The sequence below is a fragment of the Cryptomeria japonica genome, chromosome 2 (assembly GCF_030272615.1).
Source record: "Cryptomeria japonica chromosome 2, Sugi_1.0, whole genome shotgun sequence".
Taxonomy (NCBI): domain Eukaryota; kingdom Viridiplantae; phylum Streptophyta; class Pinopsida; order Cupressales; family Cupressaceae; genus Cryptomeria; species Cryptomeria japonica.
In genome coordinates this window covers 524,762,749-524,784,422 of record NC_081406.1, presented here as the reverse complement: position 1 = coordinate 524,784,422, position 21,674 = coordinate 524,762,749, and the positions used below count along the sequence as shown (strand labels likewise).

The window sequence follows — 21,674 nt, the reverse complement described above, 5'->3', positions numbered from 1 at the left end:
GGTAGATTACATTATTTTCTCTCCAAACCTTGCATCTAGAGTGCTGGAGTTTGACATTGGAGAATGCCCTATAGAAATGAAATCCAATCATATGCCTATTTTTGTTAAGTTGGACTTTGCCCCAAGCAGCCCACAAAATAAACAAGTTCTTCACATGCAAAAGAAAACAACTACTAAAGGCAAAATCCTCATAAATCAAGTAAACAAGAACATCTTCAGTGTTGTTCTTAAGCAGCAATTTCATGAAACAAATAATATTTTGGCTAATGAAAGGGTCAATAAGGAGAGTAAGGAGAGTGGCCATGATCTTCGTAGTTTGTTGATCCCTATAATACACAGGGCTTTGAGTGCATGTAAAAGGACTTGCAATCGGAAGAGGGTCATAAATACTTTTCCAGCAAACCTGTGGCATGATGAAGAGTGTAAGGCAACCAAGAAATCTTTAAAGGGTAAACATCTGAGCAAAGAAAACAAGTATGCAAAATTGATTCAAGCCAAAAAAGAATATGTAAATGCAAGAAGGAAGGAGTTAATCTCTCTTGGAAAACAAACTGAGAACAGTATTATAGATGCTCAATAGCTAGAATATGCAAAGCTTAGAAGAACTTCACTCCCATAGTGACAACAACGATAGAGCTCTTCACAGTGGATGATATCAAACATGGAATAAAAAATTTAGCAAATGGTAATGCTAGTGATATTGATGGGCTTCAAGCTAAATTTTTTAAATAGGGAGTTGAAGGTCGCAAATATTTTTCCAGCAAACCTGAGGTGTGATGAAGAGTGTAAGGCAACCAAGAGATCTTTAAAGGGTAGAGATTTGAACAAAGAAAACAAGAAGTATGCAAAATTAATTCAAGCAAAAAAAGAATATGTAAATGCAAGAAGGAAGGAGTTAATCTCTCTTGGAAAACGCAATCACAAATATTTTTGGAAGGAACTACAACAAAGGAGAAAACAAACTACGAATAGTATTACAAATACTCAATGGCTAGAATATGCAAAGCTTCTTTACGAGCAGATGCATGAGAAGAACTTCCCTCTCATAGTGAACACATCGGTGGAGCTATTCACGGTGGATGATATCAAACATGGAATAAAAAATTTAGCAAATGGTAAAGCTAGTGATATTGATGGGCTTCAAGCTAAATTTTTTAAATGGGGAGTTGAGCTTCTCGCTCCTCACATAAAGGGAATCTTCAATAGTGTCATTCAAGATGGTTTCCCAACGGATTGGAAAACTAGTGTGGTTATTCCCCTCTTTAAAAGTGGGGATATCAATAACCCATCTAACTACCACACTATTATGGTCAACCCCCTTCTAGGCAAACTTTTTAAGAGCATGGTGGAACATAGAATCAGCAGTTGGGCAAAAGATGAAGGAAAAAGAGCAAAAGGTCAAGCTGGTTTCAGGCCTAGGCATTCCACCATTGATCATTGCATCACCCTTCGACATTTGATAGAGAAAATATGGGACAATCAAGGGGAAGAAGCATATTGCTATTTTGTGGACTTTAAGAAAGCCTTTGACATAGTGCCTAGAGACAAGCTATGGAACAGAATGGAAGAATTGGGTATCCTTGACATGTATAGAGCAGTAGTGCATAGACTATATGAGAGAGTGAGAGCTAAAATCAGAACTAGTGAAGGAATGTAAATGTTTTGGTAGTGACATCGGTGTTAAGTATGGATGCTCTTTGTCCCCCACTTTGTTTGGTTTATACATTGATAAATTAGAAACATGGTTAAACAAAATGGATGGAGAAGGTGACCAACTAGCAGGCTATGTGGTGAAATTACTTTTATACGTTGATAATCTTATCCTAATTTCAAAAACAGCTCATGGATGAGATCATTTAAGGGCCTTAGAGCACTTTTGTCTAGAGGTAGGGATGCAAGTGAACATTACCAAAACCAAAATCATGATTTTCTCTTTAAAGAGGAAAGAAAAACAAATTACCTTCCTTTATGAAGGCAATCCGTTGGAAATTGTGAAAGAATACAAATATCTTGGGATTGACTTCCACTATATACTTAGTTGGGAGACTTGTAGAGCAAAAAGGATACACAAGGGATGGAAAGTGTCATATCTACTCCAAAATAGGTGTAGAAAAGTTGAACTGTGGGACTGGAAAACCAAGAAAACTCTTTTCGGTTTGTTGGTCATGTCAGTAGTTCTCTATGGTTGTGAAATTAGGGGAGGCAACATATCAAACAGGGGATAGAGATAGTAAGAGAGAATTCAAAAACACCTAATCACAAGCTGTGAGGCCCTACCCCGACTCAGTTTGACATTTTCAGTTATTTGCATATTGAGACTACTATAGATGCTTTATTTTATGCTTTATGGATTTGGAACCTATATGATTCCATGATTTGGATCACATTGACATATGTTGATGCTTTATTTTATGCTTGATGATTATGAAACTTTATATGTTGCTAGAATAGAATTACTTTGAAATGGTGAATGTCATTATTGGAATTTCAGGACTTCATTTTGATGATAGAAAAATGATGCTTATTTTATGAATGGTTCAATTTTGAGAATTATGTTAATTGCCTATGTGGAATCAAATTTGAATGAATGAGATATTGAATTATTGTTGCCAAATGTATGAGTGTTTAATGTGCAATGAAATCCATGTATTTAATTATGTATAATTGTGATTATTTGGAACTACTAATGTGTTAATTGATATGCGCAGGAAAATTATCCATGTGACCATGGAATTTATATGGAGAACCAAACCTAGACCAATGTACGTTTGTTAAGCCAGGGGTTGTCTATTTGGAGAGACAACACCCCGTTTGTAATGCATTTTATTTGTGAAAGTAAATGATGCATGTGTGTTAATTTGATTTTATGTAATTGTGTAAACCTACAAGAGACAAATTCCATGTGTGATTTTTATATTGTATTTTATTGTGTCACTTGACACATGTGGTGATTAGTGCCATTGATTTTGAATTGTCTCTTAGAGGGAGTTTTGTTTCTACCAAAGCCATTCAGACAAATGAGTGTGGTCCCAAATTTGCCTTGAGTAGGGCGTCTTGGGAGTGGTCAACTCAGGTTTGACCCGTAGGTTAACTTCAGTTGGGTTTCTAAGGGGTCAAATGGACTCCTAGGGTCAGTTTTAGGGCTTTTCCAAAGGTCCAAAGGGTATACCTATGGGTTAGGGGTATTTTGAAACATGTGACTACTCCCATGTGACTATTTAGTCACCTCAAAAAGTGGTTTTCCCAAGGTGAGCGAAAATTCAACTTAGAAGGTTCCTCCTAGGATAGACAACCTTCCCTTTTGATGTCAAACTCTCTTCCCCATCCTCACTCACCTTTTCCCTTTCCAGTTTTAGTAATGTGTAAGAGGTTGGGAAGAGCAACCAATGGGAACTCTCACCTCACCCAAGGGGTTGGGAAGTGTGTGAGAGGCCTTCTTAGGCAAGGATTAGGGACTTAGTGAGTAATCACCCACTCTCCATTGTTGGAGATTATGCAATTTTTGAAATTTAGTTGTAGGATAGAATTTTGGTGAAGAGTTGGTGTAAAGTTTGTGTGGATTTGGGCAGCTCATCCCCAACTAAGTCTAACATACCTATTGGCAGATTAAGGTTGGTTTTACTTCCTTTTGTTTATGTTGTTTATGTTGTTTTTGAAAGAAAGGAATGCTTGTATGAAGAGATGTGTATATGTGAATTGTTTGTAAGAGAAAAATGTAAGTTTTCATTTCTATGTTCTTGTTTATGTGTTCTTGTTTTGGGAGTGTCCAAGACCTCCTACTCTTGGGAGAGTAGGATGGTCTTGGGGTGGAAGGAGTTTGACAGCCTTGGGTGAGAGGCTCTCCTTATGGAGAGTGATCTCAAGGGTGTCCTTTGTGACCCTTGCTGCATAGCTTCGTGTATGCATTTGGGGGTCATAAGGGGAGAATATATGGCTTTTATGCCTTTGGAGGGGCATAAGGTGTGGAGATGAATTTTTGTTGTATTTTGTATTGCCATGAGGTGGCTTAAGTAGTATTATGCTTGCAATCTCCCCAATGGTACTTGGTCCACTTCCACCCGTGGAAAGTTCATCACAAGTTGTGGTGAGAGTGTAGCTTGGGATGGGAAAATGCATGTTGAGTGTTTGTCTTATTTGTTGTGTTGGTTGTTTGTTTTGGTTGTTTGTTTGTAACCCGTCTAGTGCTTGGTTCTCCAAGCTCGGGGGTGGCTTCTAGTAAGCCTAGGCTGGAAGGTGAGCTCTCCATGGTCAAGTTGTATTTTTATTGCAGGTTGTTTGGGATGGAAAAATGAATGATAAAGGGATTAGTTGTTGTTCTAAGTTGCAGAAATAGTTCCAAAAAAAAACGCATTTATTTATAGCAAGATAAAGGAAAAAGAAAGAGAGCTATGTTGTATTTATTTTCAAAAAAAAATTTATTTATGTCATTCTCATTCCTATGGAAAGGAATTATTAGTTGGGTTTTCAAACCCATGTGTATTATTATTTACTTGTATTTGAATTTGCTAAAGAAATATATTTTTCCTACTTTGGTTAGTTTTGCTAAAAAAAAAAAAAAAAAAGGAGATGGAATATATGAACTTGTATTTAAACCTTCATTTTAAAAAGAAAAAAAAAGAGAAATGATGTTGCTGCATTTATGTTTATTCTGCAAATAAATTAATTTTGTTGCTCTATGTTCATTTATGTATATTAATGCTGCTGCAAATAAAAGAAATCTGTCATATATTTTTCCATTTAATGCAGAAAATAAATCTTATTGTAGTAGTTTATTTTATCAAAAAAAATTAGCATTTAGTTTTAGTTTTATTTTGTTCACCAAAAAAGGATTATATTTGGAGATCGCTGTTAGAATGCATTATTAGTCACAGAATGCTTGAAACAAATAAACCATATAGTTATCTTATATTCCTCTAAACTAGGTCTAGTAAGCTAAGGAGATAATTAGTTTTGAGTTTTGTAAATAAAAAAAAGTATGGGCAAAATTTAAAGCCTATTTATTGACAAACTAACAAAGTATATTAACTCCATTTTATGCTGCAAACCATTTATTAGTTTTTTGCATGTTATATATATATATATATATATACCTGGAAACTTAAATACCTCCTAAGCAAAATGATATAAATATATATCTACATATATATTTATATATACATATATATTTTTATATATGTATATATGAGAAAACATATTATAAAAAAAAAAATACACAAAAAAAAAATATAATAAAAAAAATAATATCACCATGTTCGGTGAAGGTCGAACCCCTGTGTGCATAGGGGACGGCGCGGCCGTGCCTTCACTGTGATTACTCGCAGTGGACGGCTTGGCGCCACCACTGTGGGGACGACACCGGGTTCCCCACTGTGGGTAACCATAGTGGTGGTGGCTCCCGACCGCCACTGTGTTTATCCACAGTGGACGGCGCTCGGCCGCACTGTGGGTAAGCACAGTGGCGCCCGGGGGAAACCCCCGCCGCCGCCGATCACTCTTTTTCTTACGGCCGTTCACCAATTTTAGCCGCCGTCTCCTTTGGCCGCTCGGCTCTCTCCGCTATTTTGCTCTTCGGCTCTGCCAAGGGTTAGAGCTCGAGCTGCCACGTCCGCACCTGCACACACACACACTCACCAAAAAAGAAAAACATACACACACACAACACACACACACAAAAAGAAAAGTATGAATGTTTATTCTTACACACATGCCCCAACCCTAATTTCGGGTTAGAGCAAACACACAGACTTTAAAATAAGATATGTGTAGGTTTTATGGGTTATTTTTATATAAGATAAAATGAGCCTCATTTCCCCTTATAGTTATATTCTTTTGATAAAAATATATATATATATATATATATGAGTGTCTAGTTAAAATGTGTATTTAAATGTATTTATAAAAAAAGAAAATATGGGAATAGATTCAGTTTTATATATATATATAACAAAATATAAAGGTATAATTCCATCCTTAGGAAATTTCATATTATAATATAGAATCGAAGGATATATTTTTGCTCAAATTAAAAAAAAAAAAATACCTTGTTAGTATTTATCCTGAGTGAAATTAATGATATTATATGGGCCAAGCATTAAGTCCCCTTTATAGGGTAAAATTTCATTATGGACCCCATTAAACCCTTTAATCAATTTTTAGACAAATTACGTATATTGTTATAAATGACTCAAATTTACTTAATTCTAAGAGCTAGGACAAATTTATTCGGACCTTAGGTAGTTGAAGAACTATAAGAGATTATTGGACAATTAATTTTAAACCCTAAATAGATAAAGAACTATAGAAGATCATTAAGGCTCCCTATTAATTAATTTTGGGGTTATATATTAAGTCTGAGATTATTTGCTAAGAGAGTTTAATTATTTATAATGAATGATTAGTGATAACTCTTTTGGAGAAATATTAGCTCGCTTATATCATAGATTATTTATAGCCTAATTAATTTAATTGTTTGATTCACTCAAAACATAGTTAAGACCAAACTAGTTTTGCATTATTTTTATTAAGTTAGTCGTACTAGGTTAAGTATTTAAAAAAAAATTATTATTCCGTTTGTGCCCAAAAGTTTGGGCATGACACAAGCAATCTCAAAGTTAAAACATCAGTACCATATGAAATCCATTTAACAGAAGCAAGTATTTTTTTGTTGGAGGCATCAGCGATTACCTGATTAATAAGTTATCTAAAGAAGGTTGAAAACATGGATAACCAACAGTGGCCAAAAATTGTGATGGGAGAGGATCTTGATCGTAGGAAGAAAGCTTGGATGAAACAAAACAAAAAGTGGTTGAACAAGTGGAAGATCAAGCTGCACAAATGTCCTAATACCAATGAAGAAATAAAAAAGTTTGTCATAGAAAAGTTTCGGACTGCCATGTGGACTAACCACATTGGACATAAAAAGGTGCATTGCATCAAAGAGTTTAACCCAACTTGGGAACACGGAGAGAAAGCATATTTAGGGGTAGTTAATAAAGGGAAAGCAAGGTTGTTAGTGGCACAATTGAGGATCAGTTCGCATCATCTCAAATGCAAAACAAGTAGGTGGAAAAGCCCAAAGAGGTATGGGAAGAGAGAACTTGCTTGTTCTGCAAGATGGATGCAACTGAGCTAGAATGGCACTTTCTCATTAAGTGCACAGTGTATGATGATATATGTGCTCAGATATATGTGCTCAGTACGAGATCATCTTGAAGGCCGACATTATGCACTATTTATTTGACGAGGATAAGATCAACTAGACTGCTAGCTTTCTAGTCAAGATACATAGCAAGAGATCAAACTGAGAAAAGAATATGCAGATAGTTGAAGATTGTGAGTCCTCGATCCCATGGACTGATTAGTCTCGTGGATGCCCAAAACCATTCATTCATTCATTCATCCAACGAAACTTTCAAATTAGAGATTTGATCCTTGTACAAATCCAAATAACCATTTTGCGTGCATTTGGCACAAGCATTGATTTCGTCAATAATGTGCCCTTCAATTTTTTGTTGGCCGCATGTTTTATGGTTCCTTTGCTATTATAGAATTCTCTAGCTTCCGTTCCTAATGACGACTCATTCCTTTTCCCCAATCCCATGGTTTTACAACCATGCTTGTTCTTGGAGTGTACACAAAATAGAGCATTTTTAAAGATATAAGTTGAGTGGGTTTAAAACTTTAACTGCCAACTTGCAGCTTATAACTCTCAGTTAAAAAAATATATGTATATGTATGTATCTAATGTTTATGAAGGCATATATCCTTGCAACTTCTATGCTATTTTAGAGTGATATCAAAATATTGTCACGTTGATTTAGGTCTTTGCAAAAGTTAAGAGATGCGCATCAAGATTTCTTTGCAAGATTTCATACAAGGAAATGAAGCAAGATACTTAGCATTATCGACAAACAAACCTAAGTAACGATTGGGATTGGACTAAATTTTTCTTGCGATGCCGCTGTTGTTGCCCTAAGGCCGACTGCTGCTGCCATCCAGCCTCCTGTTCGACCGACTGCTGCTGTCGTCCAGCCTCCTCTTCACCCGACTGCTACATCCCCTAGCGAAGCTATTGTGTGTGTTGTGAATGGGGGCTCTACGGAGGTTTTTGTCCGTGCCTTGGCGGGGGTCCGAGGGGTTCTTCGCCTCTCGCTTTGGCTGCTCGAATGCAATCTTCCGTGCGGGCCTTACCCTCTTCGGGGGTGAATGCTGGGTCTACTTCGCCTCTTGGGGGTACCCTTGCTGGTGTGAAGCTGAAGGTTGCTCCTATGGCTGATCGTTGCAGGCCCAAGATCGATACGGAGGACGGTGATCCGATGCATCCGGCACCCTCTGATACAAATCAAGCTGCTCGTGGCTTGGGGCCTTTGGTTGTTACCGTGTGCAAACCCTTGGCTTTCAGGGTGTCTGCTAATACTGAAATGGAGATCATCCACAACTCCTCTGTGTTTGAATCTCATGGTCTGATTTGCAAGTTTCGGAGCTTTTGGCCAAACCTTCCTCAGCTACACACTTGGATTTCCCAAAGCTGGGAACCGATCTTAAAGGGTTCAGTTAACATTTTTCTTTCAGCCAAGGGATTTTTCATTGCTAAATTTGAATATGCAAAGGATAGATCGAAAATTTTATGTATTAATCCTTTCAGCTGGGAGGACAAATTTGTTTTGATGGTTAAACCCTGGTTCTTGGGTTTTAACCCATCTACTAATTCATTTAATGAGATTCCTATCTGGGTTAGGCTCCCTAACCTTCCCCTTCATCTATGGACGGACTCTCTACTAGAGGAAGTGGGGGAGGCTTTAGGCGAATTCCTAATGATTGATAAGGATTCTTACCAAATTTATCATTCTACTTATGCTCGGATTTTGGTTAACATTGATGTTTCTAAAGGGCTTCCAGCTGAGATAGAGATTGAATCTTCCTTGGGATCTTGAGTTCAACTGCTCGACTTTGAGGGTATCCCCTTTAGATGTCGAAAGTGTTTCCAAACTGGACATGTTGCTGCACGGTGTGAAACAGATAAAAAGAAAAAAAGATTTGCTTCTTGGTGGAAGGGTGCCTCCTTTGAACACTATTTTGTTAAAAAGAAAAGCTTCTCCCAGGTGGTTGCGCAAGTTCCTCAGGTCGATGGCCTGGTTGCTACCTCTGTTTCTGGTGTAGCTTTGCCTCAGGAGTGTGTGGATGCTTGTGGTGGCATCCCGACTGATCGTTTGAAGAATACTAGATCTTCTTCTTTGGTGGATGACCTTCTCGCTTCCCAGATTGCTGCTAGATCTTTGTCTGATTCTTCGATTTCTTTTGTCCCTGCCTCTCCGGATTCTGGCTCTGTTCCTCCTAGTGATGGGAGGTCCTCTATTCTGGACCCATCCTCTTGGCAAAAGGCTGCTGCTAAGGTTGAAGAGGGATAGATTACTATTAAAAGTAAAAAATCTAAATCATCCCAGTCCTCTTTTGATATGCCCCTTCGATCCCACAAGGGTAGGTCAAATTCTTGATCCGTCCTGGTTGGGTTGGGGTTGTTGGTCTTTTGCAGCCCGCTTGTTTTTGTTGGGGGTCCTTGTGTTGTACCCCATCTTTTGTTTGGCTGTGCCGAGTCTCATTTGTGTTCTATTTCTTTGAGTGGACTTTCAAGTTTATCTTTCGGTTCGGGTTGCAGGTCCTTCCAAAACTTGTCTTGTATTGGGTTTCGGGTCCCTTAAAACCTGATTTTCCTTAATCAAAAACGATTGGGATTGCAAGATATATATTTAAGATCAGGAAAGTCAAAAAAATTTAGTTTAGAATAAATGTGACGAAGAAGTAATTTTTTTAGAACATGTCTTAAATGTAAACACTGCTATGAAGCCTCACCAACGTGGAGTTGGTTTTTGAGAATACCTTGCAGGGAGATCCACAAACTTCTTTTACAAGCAAGAGACTTCCCAGATGGAATAGTTTCTAAATATATATAAACTATTTTCTAGACTCCTTCCCTAAAAGAAGATATACATAAAATAAATGGTATACAAGGTTAGAGATGTTAAACGCTGTGGACAAGATTGTATTCTCGTGAGTTTGTATGTGTGAGATCACTTGCCAGCATCCATGTATATGTGTTTGTGCGGACCAAAATGGCTCGCGAACTTCTATATTTGGAAAGTTGATTTACAAAATCTCGTTTTAAAGAATGGCAAGTGTCTAGCTACGGTTTTACCTGCAATACTAGAGGGAGGAAAGAAGAATTCGAAAAAATGCTTTATTGTGAGATTTTGTTTTCTGAGATAATTTGGGTACTCCCAACGTATCGTCTTTGAGGACGTTTAAAATTGAAACTAATGATGCTAGACAATGGCAGAACTTTAGAGAGTAGATCTTCCTACTGTGGATATTATAAGGAGTTACAGCCCAGAACAGATGAACAGGTTTTAAGGGATATCATAGCACAACTCGATAAAAAAGACAAACCAATATTTCCTTGTCAATGATGATACATTAGAAAAGAAGCCAAATCAAGGAAGTATATCAAGCATGTGGAACTAATTAAAAACATTACTCCTTTCAAAGGATTTTCTAAACTTCAGACAAAGAGATGAATGAAGAAGAATGCAGAAGCTTCTTGATCTCATGTGCTAAGTGGACCATTCGTGTTCATGAGGGTTCATGTGAACCAGTACTCATGAAATATAGGTCAAAGAGTTTGACTCAAAAATTATGCAATTAATTTCCGATAAAACATTATAATTTGACACACTAGGAAGATGCCACATACTTGTCTAGTGCTATGAAGTTTAGTTTAGCAGGGCTATGAGTCTGCGAGTTTAAGAATAATTTCCATACCTCAATTTTGATTTTTGCATCAGCAGAATCTAACCTATGTATGGTAGTTTTACACATGCAACTTCAGTCATATCAAGTTATTGTACCAACATTTTAACAAAGTAGACTTTACAGACATTTTTTAATGCATTTATCTAGTATACATTACAGCTAAGTTGAAAAGACTGAAAGCTAGAGACTTATCATTTATATATATGAAACGGTGCTCAGTTACAAGCATTTGACAATGAAATTTTCAATTGTTGAGACCTTTACTGAATCACATGATTAACAATGCTCGACTTGGCATGCAAACCCCTGGACAGCATGTTTGCAATGGAACCTGCCAAATAAAACAAATATAATCTTTTTTGGCATAAGCAGAACCTTGTAAAATATACCACATAGTGAAAGCTTTAGCTCTGAAATATAGAACCCTACATCTGCCTAAGAAAATTCAGTTCCACAATCTAGATACATTTGTTTCTTCTGTGGGTTTTCACTTTTTATTTTAATAGTGGAAAGGAACACGGGTAACTAGAATAAGTTAATCTTATGTTCAAAGCTTGAGAATGAAGGAAAAGTATCTGGAAAAACCCTACCAAATAAAATCATTTGATTGAGGATTAACATTTTGAGGATCCATATTGATTGTCGTGTCAACCTGATAAAACTGATTTGATCTTTCATGCTCTTCATTTCCATCACAAGATGTGATATGTACTCTGAAAGGTTTCACCTATTCAAACAGTGCATCATTTGCAAAATACATAAATCATTTCAAAAGCAAGCAAATAGAAAGCAAACTCTGTAAATATGAGGATTCAAAGGCTTTGGAAATTTTCCTGGATGAAAGAAGAGATGAAGAGAACGGATCCTTTTAGTAAACTTGCAACACATCTATGCACCTTTTTACTGTAAGTGTAATCACGCTTTGGGAGGAAAGCTTCTGGTAGCTTGATGCTTGCTGGAGCCTTAACTAGCAGAAACAACTTTGCAGGTCCTGCATACCAGTTACAGGTTCAGTTAATATTAACACAGGTAACTGATTATGTGAATTGTATTTATCTACAAAAGAAAATGTAGAATAAGACCTCAAAGCATCTTATTTTTCTGCACAATTCACCTGAATATCCCCCTGCACACCCTGCACCATTTGATATCAATTCACGAATTATCTACAGAGTAACAAATGCTATGATTAGCATCTCCAAATCCAATTTTATTATTACATTAAACATTCTGAAACAAAACAAAGTTGACTTTTCACAGAGAACTTGGGGTCTATTTATAATAGCAAGGCCTTATGCAAGCAGATGTTCTGAGACATCCTTCAAATTGAAATACAATTTTAATTTCTAAATTTCTCTATTAGCACAGAAACCCACAGAATGTACACCTTTCTGGACAGGATATCTGCTCTAGCTTTCTTTTCTGTTGAAGGCTTTTGAACCCCCATTGGAATTGATTCCTTATTAGTAAAATGTATTTCATACACATGCCGAGGGTGTGTTGGGCTTGCTCCAAGAGCCAAAAGCACAACCTGAATCTCTGGAACTTCACAAACCATAGTTTGGACTGCCATAAGTAGATTAGAAACGGTGGTAATCAGCTTTTCAAGCTTTTTGATTCCCCTATTTGTCTCCCTTAACTTTCCAATCAATTTCATTTGAGAAGCCACTTTAAATTGTGTATCTGTGTCAGTTGATTTACATGCCTGCATAAGATGATTCAATAGGTGAAAATATATAATTAAACAACTAGGTTCACTGAAGAAACAAAACAATCAACTTACATTTCTTTCTTTCTCTAGCTTCAGATTTGTAAATTCCATTTCCAATTGCTCCAATGTACTGGATTAGTGGTAACAAGTAATTTGATAGTTAGTAAGAGCTCAAAAACCCATATAAAAATTAATATCAACATCATTTATGAACCATACAGCAAAGGAAATTTTCAACAACAAAATTAATAGAAACCCACATGGAGAACATATTTATAGGTCACTAGATACTATGCCAATATAGACAATTCATTAGAGATAGCGATCCAGGTATTTTGCATGAATATCTCATATTATTTGTAACATTCTTTTCTTGCTTATCGTTGGTGATTTAATTTGCACCTTTTGGTGTACCCAAAATGGAAGTGTGTAGGATAAAACCTTTCTTTGAATTAGAAGGAAAAGTTCCCTATAACCAAAATAAAACAAATACCTTAGAACCTAATTACACAACCTTTAGCCTTTTACAATATATTCAACTTAACTCTCAGGATTTAAATATACATTGCAAACAAATTAAAGAAATTATTGTCATTTTATTCTCAGGTAAGGGTACAAGGCAATTCAGCACTTGTATAAAAAAATAAGAGATTTTTTATGTCTTTTTTTGAAAGCAAACAGCCTATTAGCTAACAGACATTCACTCTTTCTCAGAGACTAAAAAATGTGAGTTCAACATAATATGGAATTTGAAAGAAACATACAATTAGGTCAATTGCATCTAAGGGGTGTGTACAAAGCCACAATCACCAACGTTAGTGAGACCTGCAATACAAAGCCCACAAATTCAACAAAAGTAATATACTTAAACAGTACACAAGATCTCTCATAAGATTTTTGAACAGAAATTCGAGCAGCAAAATAGGCATACCAAATTCTATTGTAAATCTGAGTGCAAGTAGCACTTATTTATAAATTTACAAAACTTTGCATGAAAAATAAAGAAAATGTTAAAAAACACTTCTATGCTGTGAATAGTTTGCTTGCACACAAAACAAGCTTAATATACAATTCTATAAACACCTACTAAACACCAAATCAAGAAATCTTCAAATAGATCTCTGATAAGGATAACTATCAAACTAAGAACAGATATTCCAAATATAGCCAATCTATAAGTAGCTGTTAAAAATAGAGTTCTCATAATATGACTATCTCCACAAATATGGTGATACCTAAAAATAGCCAATCCTAATAGTTGGATTGATGATGATTTTGATGAGACTTTATTTTGTGACCATAGCAATTCCTCTAAATAAGTTCTAAAACCTGAAGACCAAATCGATAGCTTTGAATCCAAAAACCATTCCTTTTGCTGATCTTGACACCAAACCCCAATCAAAATCTGCATACTTAAATATTTTGGAACCCTTAAGCATATGAAAATACTTCTCTCAAAACAACCAATATGATGATGTTATGTATGTTTATCTCTTGCTTTTGGCCATTCAAGGACCCACTGAAATAGTGATAAAATAACCCTAACCACAGTCTGAAAATGATCACTAAAATAATGAACTTTTCATAATTGAAACCCTAGCAGCCGAATATCAACAGCAGTATCTTTGATAATGATCTCCAAACCCTAGGCATGCTTCAAAACTGAAAAAATGCCACTGGAAATCTGCTCACTGAATCTCTAATCTTGGACATCAAGAAGGGCATTCAATACTGACATAATATATACTTGAAACTTTATTGTTCATAAACTGTTTGAGCGATAAAAGCATCTTGAAATATGAATGTGACCATTGCTGAAATCATTCCTTTGAAAACTCGCTGAAATGATAACTGAGTTGTAGGCAATCTATTAAGAGGGAATAGCTACATTTTGCTGTAAATGTCTAACAACCAATTAGAAAACCCTGGCAAAACAAATGCTCCAGCTGGACAAACTAATGAAAATTGCTGAAGATCGATGGAGACAAATGTTTGAAGGAATGAAGACCTTTTCACTCAGCATGGTGCTCTCTGCTATAAAGGCCTGCAATTTTACCTTTGCAAAAACGTGTCCCTCATTATAGGGCACACCCCTTTGAATGGAGCTGAAAGCTTTTGGTTTTTTGAGGATTTGTTATTCCCTTATGATGGAGTGCTCCTATACATTGATAAGAATAATTTCACCTTGTGAAAACAATATTCAGATTTAGGGAGGGATTCTCCAATCTATTCCCTTGCAAAATCTTTGTTTTCAAAAACCTTGTATTCCCGATTTCAACTTGAAACAAAAAATTTATGTGGCATGTGCATGTGGATGTGATAGCAATTTTGATTTTTCAAAAAAAAAGCCCTAGCAAACTTTCATTTTTTTTTATGAATATATGCATCAATTTATATTAATCTAAAAATATATTACATATATTCACAAAAAAAAAGGTAAAGGGACACAAGGTCACCCCTTAGAGTCATACGGGCTGGGCCTGGAGAATTATTTCAGAATCACACAGGCAGAGCCCAGAAAGCAGAGTACCAGATAAAATAACAGTCATAAGGGCAAAGCCCAGATAGCAAAGAAGTATAATAAACCAGCCATTTAAGTGGCGAGAGCAATCCCAGAGGGTGGCGGAGGGGGATCCCAGTCAACTGGTTTTCCCCATACATCAGCGAAGTTTGGAGTGATGTCAAGAAGAGATCACCCCTCATCAGCAGCAGCTTCACCTTCCTCTTTATCTTTATCATCTTGAATGGGCAAAATAGCCAGAGCCAGTCTGGGAAAGCCTTTTGAAGAATCAGGCCAGCCACCACGACCACCAAAGTTGGCCATCCACTGCCACCACCAAAATATGGCCCTGCCCCCCCAAAGCCCTACCCAGAGGTAGAGCGCTGCCAAGCAGAACCACTCTCACCACCAGAGTGGCGGCAAGGAGCTTGGGACCAAGGGGTCTGACCCATACATGGGCATGCACTAGGGTATATGTCTGTCTATTTTTGCTCTATAATAACATGCTCTCCTTAACCTTGCACATGCCATTCAATATAGCAGCATTTTTTTGGTTTTTGAGAACTTTTTCTCACCCTTATTGTACACGTGCTTTTCTGCACCCTGGCAGCTTTTTGAACCTCAAAATCTGTCCTCATCAAAGGAGCACACCATATAGTGTTGACTGCAGCTTGTCAAAATTAAAACTTGTTCTCCTTTACAAAGGCACCCTCCATTCTATTGAGATGAAATTTTGACTCAAATTCTCCATAGCTCTTCATTCAAGCATGCTTTTAACAAATTTTCATGTATAGTAATTTTTGCCCTTCCTCTGCCATCCAAGTTCTAATCTTCACTTTGTCAAATGCATTTAAAAGCTCCTTCCATTGACCATGCAAAGACACCAACTAGAGACAAGAAAAATATGGATGAACACGATATGAATTGAAGTATGACTTGTAATTGGAGAAATGACAAGATTTCAGCTTAAAACTTGACACAAAATGATAATGTTGACCATGCAAAGACACCAACTAGAGACAAGAAAAACATGGATGAACACAATATGCATTGAAGTATGACTTGTAATTGGAGAAATGGCAAGATTTTGGCTTAAAACTTGACACAAAATGATAATTGCCATATGGGAGCAACACTTATGACATCCCACAATCTTAGATATAGCAGATATCGTGGGATAAAACCATCTAAAAAATCTAATGTGTGCTTTCCAAATCCAATTATATATCAATAATGTGGACAATTTTCACAAATCCCTTCCACACTCAAACTACAGTTAACAGTTTTCTAGTTACTGGTTAAAGAGATCCCTCAGAACTTACATGAATGCATTCTTCTAAGCAATTTTGAACAGCATGGCTTTTGATCTACTTCATCCTAGTTGTACACCAATTAATTGGTCCTGTGACCCTACTGATACAAGTTTGTGTATCTAGAATCTACCAAAAGTAGAACTGTCAGAGCAGTCCTCTATATCTTGTATTGTGTTCATAGTATCAAGCCTAGCATTACAATGTCGAATTATTGGTACAGCTATCACAAAATTGCCACTAAGACAAATTAGGGTGTGGGAGTGTTGCAGGTGAATTGGGACAACCACATAACCCATCTAAATGCCCTTCTATCCTCTTAAAACCTTATGCAAAGGACTCATTAAAACCTGTAAACCTCTTCTACAACTTGTAACAACTTTAGACAGATTTTTAAAAAAAATCAATGGGGAATACAATTTGGTTATCATTTGTGCAAAAAATATTACAAGACGAGGGGTCTAGATTCGTCTAAAGATAACCATAGATAAGAAGGTAGAGATGAATACATTGTTTAATGAGGTTGAAGCAAGATATAAAGGTGTGCCACTAAAGTCTATATAATGTCCTATACCATCCATCGTTGCTAGTGGTGACATTTCTACAAGAAGAAAGCGAGAGACTAGTGAGAAACCAGGCTCAATTGTAGGGATGTTGAATGTGCAATTACAAGAAGTTGTGTTCTTTTGTTGCTAAATTGATTCATTGCCCATGCCATCTCACTTCATGTGGCATGGTCTCCCTATTTCAAACAAATGTTGAAAGATACAAAGGTTGCTAGTCCCTCATATTCCCTCTAAAGAACATAAACTATGTACCAACCTACTTGATAGAGAGTATCATCATATCAATTTGTTGATGGACACGGTAAACTTGGCTAAAGATGGGTACTTTATTATCATGGATTGGTGGACCACTATTAGACATTGGTCGATCATCAATATTATAGTTATGTGAGGAATTGGCTCTTATTTTCTTAGAGTCGTTGATTGTCTAGAGAAGTGCAAGGATGCAAACTTCTAATTTCAAATTTTGAAGGATGCCATGGAGGTTGGGGCCTCAAATGTTGTAGAAGTGGTCAGTAATTCAGCATAATAGGAGGTGCTTACAAGCACATTTTTTGGACCCTATATTGTGTTCATTCGTTGAAAAACACATTGAAAGACAGAGAAAATAAATTAGGTGAAGAGAGTGGTGATAGGAGCAACCAACACACCTCACCTACTATCTTCACAACGTTTTTGAAGAAAGAACTCCTTAAACTTCTTAAAACTAGATATGCCAACTATTTTATTTTGTTAAAGAGGATGCTTGAGATGCAACATACTCTACAATTAATGGTTAATCTAAAATGCTATGTCACCGGTTTGCTCAGAAAAGGACCTGGGTCTCGATCTGATTTGAACCAAATTTGGGGCCCCAAGCTGATTCATCCTGGTTCCAGATAGGGTACTAGGCACAACCTATGGGTCCGGGCCCTACCAAATCCAAGGTGAATTTCATCCATAGAATGTTGCATCTGGCAAATTTGCCAAAATCTCAAATTATTTTTTTACTTTTTTTAACCCATTTTTTTAATGCAGAAAGTTGAGTTTGGCCCCCAACCCTAAATTTTGCCACACAAAACATCTCAAAGGCATAAAGTATCTCATTTTTTATATAGTGAATGAAAAACCAAAACATTTTGCTCCATTGCTGAACTTAATATTTTGCTTGTCATTGCATGAATACAATTAAAGATTGATCGTTGAATGCTCCAAGCTGGTGGTTGTGTAATTCCAATGCATTTGCAAGTGTTGATTTGTTGTCAAAGAGATCATAGAGGAAGAATTATTCAAAAGAGGTAGGTTTATTTAAAGTTTTGATTTTTTTCCTTACATGTTTTTTACGAATGAACTCTCTTGTTTTGTTTTGAAATTTTTTCTTTTTGGTTTGTTTCAAATTGTCATGTCCCGCCCCTAATCGTTATATATGTACTATAAGAAACAATTATTATTACTATTAATATAATAATTGTTAATGAATGCTTATTTGAAATTTATTTACTTATTAAATATTATTATTTATTTAAAATATTAAATGAGGAAATAAATGATTAATAATGTTAAATTATTAAGGTTAATATAAATAAATGATCAAATAATGTTAATATATATTTAATATATTAAATGATGTTAAATATTAATTGAGAAATTGTATAAGCTAAGTTTATTATATAAAGTATATTAAATAGAATTATGATATAAACGGGGAGAGCTAACACCACGGTTACCCCCCCCACGGGAAGTGGTGGGACGGGAGTTGCAGCCTGGGCTGCGACCACCATCACACCCCTTCCCATGGAAGGGACCCCATGGTGGGACGCAACCCTTCCACTCCACGGGGTATTAAGGAAGACATCCGCAGAGTAAAGGGGAGGACACGGAGGGAAGATAAGCATTTTCAAATCTGCGGGAATAAATATATTATGCAGTCAGCAATCAGACCAGATGAGAATTATTATTAAGTTACGGGCACTAACATCATTGTTGGGTGGTATGCATGGGGATGTGCTATTATGTATGCTTAACATACGAAGCCTGACAATGTTTTATGCAGAATTTAATAGTAATAGTAATATATGAATATTAATATAAATATTATTAAATATTTATAGACTGCAATATGTATGACAGTCATATTTAGTATCATATATAGTGGCAGACCAGATCTGACGCATGTCAGATCTGTCTGCCTTACAACCTCTAGATAGACTAATAATTACTGTTTAGGCAATGGTAGTGTTAATAATTTATAATAGGTAATATCATTTGATTCATCTATATATATATAGATATAATGTTTGATCAAGACAAATAACAATATTAGATTGTAAAATCAGTATAAGAGTGAAATTACTTTAAAATATTCCTGTCATTAACTAAGGAGAGGTGATGGACTTGTTTCCAAGAGGGGCAGTCTAAATCCAGTCGATAGGTTGTTTCCCAAGAGAGGACGGGAATAAGGGGAAACGAGAGGAAGAAAGGCTGCGCCAACAGACTGCGAAAAAGGTAAGCTGTCAGTTTGTATGCCACAGGGATATATATGTGTGGACGTGTGTGCCACACACACACATATATGTTTATAATAGATCTGTCATAGGCGATAAATCACGAATCTCTTTGACAGAGTTATAGTCTTATAATTATATTGTCTCATGTATATGTAACAATATATAAATGTATGTATGCAGGATATATGTATGTTTGTAGGATCAATAATGGGAATTAAAGAATATGTAAATGTAGGTATAAATTATGGATTGAAAAATGATAATGATTTGTAGAATGTTATATGAATAATGTGGCTATATGATGTAGGCTATTGGGAGGAAATTCCCTTAGCCTAATTCAGGGATTATGATAATCCCTGGTAGGCAGTATATACTGAGTATTTATATGCATATATGCGAGGGCTTGGCTGTCAAAGGTTCACCCAAGAAGAGATGGATCTGGCCGGTCCTCTCTGGTAGACTTGGATGATAAGATGTATCATCCAAGGCAAGGAATGGATCATATATGATGACCTTCCTTGGTAGGCTTGGATGTAAGATGTTACATCCAAGACAGGAGTCGACTTATCCATCGATTTCCTAGTAAGGCTTGGAACAATGATGGGTTCCAAGAAGGCAAGCATTACAACCGCCTAAGGACATGTCCCGGTACTACATTCGTATCCTTTTTATTAAATAAGAATTGAGACTAGTTTTAATTAAGTAATTGAAGTTTAATTGCAAATTAGATTAGTTATATATATATATTTGTTGCATTCTAACAGTCTGTTTTGCAGGACAGTGATCCCTAACTAGTAGGGACATTACAAAAATGTGTTGTTTATTGAACTTCTTGTTTTAGGTTTTAAAATAAAAATTGTTTCTAGCTTTGGGAGCAAGCCCTGCTTCAAAACAAATCCACACTCTCCCCTTTGGAAATATGTTGAAATGGTACAACTTCCGAGCAGCGGAGGTTACATTTGGATTTATGGTCATTATAAAGCAAACTATTCGAGCTCATATAGTTGAGTGAAAGCCCATTTGCGCCTTTTCCCTAACCAAGGCATCAAATATTGTCCCAAAGCACACAACCCAAATGCTAAAGGCCTTCCAAAGGAACAAGTCTTGCCATATATAGAAGAGCAAACAAAAGCAAACCAAGCAGCAGGGAAAAAGATGTAACTCATCCTTTGCTAAAGACTAAGAAAGGATCGAAAGGGATGAAGGCAACTCCATCGCCTTCTCATCTTCAACCTACAAAGGGCCATCCATTTTTGTCCATAGTTAAAGAACAACCTGTGACCTCTACACATAAGAGATTAAAGGGACCATTGGAAAAGAACATTTCACAATGTGTCTAGAGAGATTTCCGATCAAGACATAGCTAGATGTGTCCATGCAAATAAATTGCCATTCAATGTTGTTCGCTCACCATATTGGCAAAAAATGGTGAAATCAATTAATGAGGCTCCAAAGGGGTACAAAAACCCAAGTTATGAAAAGATGTGTACTACCTTATTGAACAAAGAGGTGAGATATGTAGAGGAGTCTTTGAGGCCCATAAAGGACTCATGGATCAAAATAGAGGTGTCCATATCTGATGGATAGAAAGATGCAAAAAATCTCCCATTGATCAATTTTATTGTATTGTCCCCTAAAGGGGAAATGAACAGTGGATTGTGAAGGAGAGGTGAAGGATAGTGCATTTATTACTAACATTCTTTGCCAAGCCATTGAGGAAGTGGGCCCTTGAAAAGTTGTGCAAGTTATAACAAACAATGGCAAAAACTATAGGGCTGTTAGGTTATTGGTTGAGAAATGTTAGGAACACAACTTTTGGACACCTTGTGTTGTCCACTCTCCCAATCTAATGCTACAAAGAATTGACACCAAAATTGAATGGATCAAACAAGTGTATGCTAAGGCCAAAGAGATCCAAATGTTCATCACCAACCACCATAAGCCACAAGTCATATTTGGAAAAAATTTAAAGATTGAAGCTACTAAAGGTAAGTTAAATAATAAATGTTTTACTTTAGTAAACTCTTTACTTTTATTTTAATTTTAATTTTTGTAAGTTTTTTTTTGTTTTTTTTTAATTTTGAAATAGGTTGCCAAGACCCATTTTTCTTCCAACACAATTGTGTTGAGACGACTTATGAAGGTTCATGAGGCATTATCTAACATGGTAATCAGCCCAAATTCGTCCATATAGAAGCAATCTAGTACTACAAGGGAAGCAAAGGTTAAGCAAATGATCCTAGATGACATTTGGTAGGATTATGTTCAGTATCTCCTCAATTCCATAGAAGTTCA

General features: G+C 36.3%; 2 protein-coding genes across 3 annotated transcripts in view; one reads left to right on the top strand and one right to left on the bottom strand.

The window, feature by feature from the left end:
• Positions 1-682: 682 nt before the first annotated feature.
• LOC131052150 (uncharacterized) lies at positions 683-1,657 on the top strand. Its single transcript, XM_057986749.2, has one exon. The coding sequence runs from the start codon at positions 683-685 to the stop codon at positions 1,655-1,657; it is 975 nt and encodes a 324-aa protein (XP_057842732.2).
• Positions 1,658-10,795: 9,138 nt separating this feature from the next.
• The window catches only part of LOC131052196 (uncharacterized), a 29,855-nt gene continuing 18,976 nt past the window's right edge, over positions 10,796-21,674 (bottom strand). Inside the window, exons 2-8 of one of the 2 annotated variants that reach the window (XM_057986815.2) lie at positions 13,282-13,342; positions 12,590-12,647; positions 12,194-12,511; positions 11,921-11,972; positions 11,703-11,797; positions 11,397-11,533; positions 10,796-11,137 (exon numbers count right to left, since the gene is read on the bottom strand). In XM_057986815.2, the coding sequence (XP_057842798.2) occupies positions 11,083-11,137; positions 11,397-11,533; positions 11,703-11,797; positions 11,921-11,972; positions 12,194-12,511; positions 12,590-12,628 (696 nt within the window). In that variant the 5' untranslated portion in view covers positions 12,629-12,647; positions 13,282-13,342 and the 3' untranslated portion in view covers positions 10,796-11,082. The remainder of the gene's footprint in view (positions 11,138-11,396; positions 11,534-11,702; positions 11,798-11,920; positions 11,973-12,193; positions 12,512-12,589; positions 12,648-13,281; positions 13,343-21,674) is intronic. The other variant, XM_057986814.2, reaches the window with a different exon arrangement.

Excerpts from the sequence above, each read along its gene's own strand:
- LOC131052150 (XM_057986749.2), top strand. The coding sequence starts at position 683 with ATGGTAATGCTAGTGATATTGATGGGCTTCAAGCTAAATTTTTTAAAT.